Here is a 4,698-nt window from a genome sequence, read left to right as displayed (position 1 = left end):
GTGTATGCTTGCTGGCAGATCCGTTGGAAGGTTAGGAATGAGGAGGTCCGCTCTAATGAGCGCGAGGCCGATGGCAGTGATGCTATGGTATGAGTAACTTATCTATCTATCTATCTCTGGGGTTGCATTGCACACAATTCAGCCCCGCGTTGCCTGTGCCCTGTTTGCCGGCATTTCCGGCTTCAAGTTGGCAATTGGAGCATCACAGTGGCACAGTCTCGGTTACATCGTCAGGGGTTTTGAGGCAGCGGGTCGAGGGGTCCTGTCGCGCTCCTCAGGCTCAAGTGGTGCGCGCTGCTGCCTTGCACCCTCAGTGCCATCTGGTTAAACGCAGGCGTAGGTGGTGCACAGGCGTACGCATCGCTGCACACCGGCACATTCAGTGCTGGTTTTTGTCATGATGCCGTCAATTCTGGGCGCATTGCGCACGCAAAGTTACATCAGCGACAACCCATTGAGCAAAGCTGTGTAGTTGTGACATACCAGGCCATAGCGGGCATCAATTCAGGGCAAGGGTAGTAAGATGGTTGTGGGTTGACGTGAACCACGCAGTTGCTCAACGATTGCATGGCAATGCATGCCTTGATCATTCGCTTACGTAGGTTTGTACATGTATGTTGCAAAATCTTTAAATGTTAGGGTATGACATCAGACAGGGATGTGAGCCGCATCAACCCTCCTGTCCAACAGACACCTCCATCCGAGAGCCCCTCCCAGCAAGCTGCGCCCTGGATGCAACGTGCGCGCGGTGGTGGTGAGGTTGCGCCAGCCGGTGCTGGTTCTGCTGCTGCTGCTGCTGCTGCTGTTGCTGCTGCTGCTGCTGTAAATGCTGCCGCTCCATCTGCGGCCGCCGCGCAGCATCCTCTCTGCCAGGCACCTTCGCGTCTACCGCTACTCCTGCCGTTGCCGCCCTACGCTGCTCCAGCTTGTGGTACAGCCACTGCATGATGGTCCCAAAAGCGTCGTCCTCCCAGTCTCCGGGCCCAAGCACACGCATCCAGGGCGGCCGCTCGCGCGCCTGCTGCCCGCCTGCCGCCACACCATCTCCCGCAGAGCCCGCGGCGGAGTTGGCCGCAACGAGCTCCCGCGCCTGCCTGCTCAATAGCGGATGCGCCAGCCACGCGAATCGGCGCCACACCGCGGCCATCGCGCGCTGCATGCGGCGGACCCTGTCGGGCGGGACGGCCTGCAGGATGGCGGGCAGGTTCTCGACGTCTGATTCGGACACGCACAGGCTGAACGCCTGCCAGCGCAGCTGGTGGCCCCAGGGCCCGACAACTTTGTCAATGACGATCACCGGGATGCTGCGGAGTGGGCACATGAGTACGTGAGTGAGCAGTGTGTGTGTGTATGTGTGTGTGTGTGTGTGTGTGTGTGTGTGTGTGTGTGTGTGTGTGTGTGTGTTTGTGCACGCGCGGGCGCGTATTTGTGTGAACAATCGTGGATGCTTGAGTGTGCATGTGTGAAGCACGGTTGCCATTAATGAGAGGGGCAAGCGTGGTAAATGAGGAATTCTGCAGTGAATACATCGCCCAGGTTACCGCTGGTCCAACACAGGCAGGGACTCAGGCTGCATCATGGCGAGGTGCTTGCAGGGCACCGTTGTAGGCAGCCACTCACCAGCCGTGCAGCATCGCGTCGTCGAAGCGCGCGCTCCAGCCATCGCCTGCCGCGGGATCATGTGGAGCCCAGGGCGGGTGCGTTTGAGCAGCGCGTTTTTGGGAGCTTCACGAACGCAGCTGCAAAATCAGCGCAGGTGACGCCTGGGCAAAGGGCACAATGATTGAACAAGAATGCCTTGTCAGAGGCTGCGCTAGAGTCCAACAGCGCCCCACCTGCTGCGACCAAGCAGAAGACGCTCCGCGCCAGCAGCTCGCTGTGATAAAGTCAACGTGAGTGCCAATGCACGGGCGGCAAGGGTGGGAGGGGTGGCGATGGCACGAGAGCGCAATCATGGAACATTCAGGCAGGGAGTCAGCCAGCCCATCAAACAGGAATGAAGTGACCTGAATTTTGCCCCTAGCCCCAGAGCGCATGCTTCATGGGGCACCCTCAGAACGGCTGCACTCCTGGGCTCTGGCGGCCATGCCAGTACCCGGCCCGTGCCTCTGCCCAGGCGCCTGCGCGCACGAGGCTGTCCGACCCCCAAGCGCTCCCGCCAGCCCAGCCCTCCGAACCTGTAGTCCCCCGTAATCTCGTCGTAACCTCCAATGCTGATGTTGTAGCGCGACAGCCAGCTCTGCTCCTTTGACAGCCTAGCCAACTGCAAGCACATTGCGCGAGGTGAATCAAATGAATCTTGTGTGAGGAAGTATGGTAGTTTTCTGAGCGAGCGCAAACATTGCGCACAAGGCACTCAAAGCTGGTGATCTGGACCAAACATCAACATGTAACGAGCGACCGAAACGTGCCGCACTGGCTGGCCCTGAATACAATCCTCCTAACGCATCCTCAGGGTTTTTTGCTGCGGCCCCATGTGCAGCCAAGTCAGCAAATACCTTCGCGGCACACACCTTTTGGCGCACGCCGCGGCTGAAGGCGGGGCCATCCTTCTCGCCCATGCGGCCGCGGTGGAAGAGCAGGGTAGTCCGCTCTGGCTGGGGCGCCCCCAGGTAGGGTGACGCGCGGAACCTGCCCGGGGCCGGGCCGGTGACATGACATAAGAAGACGCGCGAACAAGAGCAGGGGTAGGCATGCTTGGTTGTGCGCCTGGGCGGGGCTGGCTGCTGCACCGCTGTGAGGTTAGAGCCCCTTGTTGGGTGATCACCTCGCGCAGGGAGGAAAGCAGCAAACACCACTGAACACCGGGCAGACTCGGCCCCTCAAGGCTCTGGTGGTGAGCTCCACACTCCCAGCGCCCTTGAACGCATTCACAAGCAGCTGCACACGCTTCCTCCCGTTGCTGGGCCATGAATTTCCGCAAACATCCCTGACTAGAGGGTTTGTGCAATCATTCCTGGCTACCGCGCCCACACAGCCACCCCACCTGTCGGCCCCCCGGAAAAGGGGAATGACCAGGTCCTTGCCGGGGGTGTAGCAGGCGTGGCCCCTGATGAGGCGGACAAAGCCCTTCGGATTAAACGGGTCATCTAGCACGTCAGCCGTGTAGTTGTCCTGTGGGGCGGAAGTTGATTGGTTGGATGGTTGGTTGGTCGGTGGGATGGTCTGATTGCTTGTTGATGGGTTGACGTGCCATCGCGTACGGCAGACGCGTGCGCTTCGTAGTGGATGCAGAGCCAAACACGGTGTCAATCTATTTTCAAGACTGTTGACTTGGGCGGTCTCATGTAGGGCGTCCTCGGCCAGCAAGGCACAAGGCGGGAGCTGTTGCCAAATCAACAGCACACATTCAGCCCACAGCCGCAGGGCAGAAAGCAGGCACCCCACCGGGCCGTAGCTCGTGCCGCTTGCGTGGTCTGGATCGAGGCGGCCCCAGTGCGTCAGGATGATCGAGTTTTGGTACACCTCAGTGGGCGCCCAGCAGGCGCCCTCATCGTGAGCAAACAGCCAGATGTGGTCGGCGCCGCCGGTGCGGTTCCAGTAGGGGTGGGCGGTCTTCACCCAGGTCAGCAGCTCGTGAGTCATCATGACGGCGTGCGACACGCGGCTCCACGAGTCGACATACCACCAGGGGTAGTCTGCCCAGCCTGGCGGTCGGGTGGTTGTTGTGGCATTCAGAGGTGACGTCAGCACAGGTGCCAGGCGAGCACATGCAAAATGCTGTTGTAAACGCGTCCTTGCAAAGCAGGTACAGCCCAAAACAAGTTGCACACGCAGCCCGAAACCCGTGGCGTGACAGCGGTGCGTCGCCCAGCCGTCTGCTTCCGTTGCAGCGCCAGAGGCGCGTCCCGTGGCTGCGGCCGCGAGCTCACCGCTGACGGGGTGCATCCAGCAGGTCAGCAGCTGCGGGACGTAGAAGAAGTCCGCCTCCCCGGGGTCCAGCGTCCTGTGGCCGCTCATCAGCAGCAGCTCCAGCAGCAGCGGCTCCGCGCCTGCGACGGGCGGGCCGAGGGTTGCGCGCCCGGCGCGGGTCTGAGCATGCGTGCAGGCGTCTTGACTGAGCAGAGCTGCGTGGCATGATCAGTTTTGGCCAGCGGCACCGACAATGTCGTAAGATGGAACAATTATCAGACGATTCTGCCGAACCTCCACTCTGTCTCATGTCACCATCACATATGCGGGTGCAGAAGCAGATGCGCGCCTGGCGCTGCGCCGCGCCGGCCCCACCGTAGGGGTAGTGTGACGTCAGCGTCCCGTTGTCGTACTCAGCGTCAAACCACCGCCACGTGCACAGGTCGCGGTACATCCTGGCGCAGAGCGTCGCGCAGCGAGCAGGGCGCAAGCAGATCCTTGGCACAGCGTGCAAAACGGGCGAGGTCGGTGCAAAGTGCTGCACCACGCGCAAGGGAGACCTTCTCTCTGCCCGTGTTTTACAACCGCGATTGCATGATTTGCCAACGCACGGCATAGACTCCTGGCGCTCAGCCCTTGCCTGTACTGGAGCATCCGCGCTACGTAGGTGCTGGGGACGTTGTAGACGTAGACGAGGGGCCTGCGACGGCCCGGCCGGGGTGCGTCGGCCCCTGCCCTGTCGCCGCCAGCCGCACCGCCTTCGCCGGCGCCGCCGGATCGTCTGAGGGCGCTCAGCCGGCGCTGCCTCAGCTCGCCGCGCCGCGTACGAGCGGCGGGTCCAGCGAC

At 61.6% G+C, this 4,698-nt stretch overlaps 1 protein-coding gene across 1 annotated transcript; it reads right to left on the bottom strand.

The window, feature by feature from the left end:
- Positions 1 to 1,616: 1,616 nt before the first annotated feature.
- MNEG_5873 (exostosin-like glycosyltransferase) lies at positions 1,617 to 4,306 on the bottom strand (the record flags this gene model as incomplete). The annotated part of the gene is made up of 8 exons (XM_014045654.1): positions 1,617 to 1,666; positions 1,836 to 1,876; positions 2,178 to 2,263; positions 2,514 to 2,631; positions 2,987 to 3,114; positions 3,388 to 3,647; positions 3,873 to 3,992; positions 4,228 to 4,306. 8 exons carry the CDS (start codon positions 4,304 to 4,306, stop codon positions 1,617 to 1,619), a joined length of 882 nt encoding a protein of 293 aa, XP_013901108.1.
- Positions 4,307 to 4,698: the final 392 nt, after the last annotated feature.

Source organism: Monoraphidium neglectum (assembly GCF_000611645.1).
Source record: "Monoraphidium neglectum strain SAG 48.87 unplaced genomic scaffold scaffold00906, whole genome shotgun sequence".
Classification (NCBI taxonomy): Eukaryota; Viridiplantae; Chlorophyta; class Chlorophyceae; order Sphaeropleales; family Selenastraceae; genus Monoraphidium; species Monoraphidium neglectum.
The sequence above is the reverse complement of the archived record's forward strand: the minus strand, read 5'-3'. Positions and strand labels throughout refer to the sequence as shown.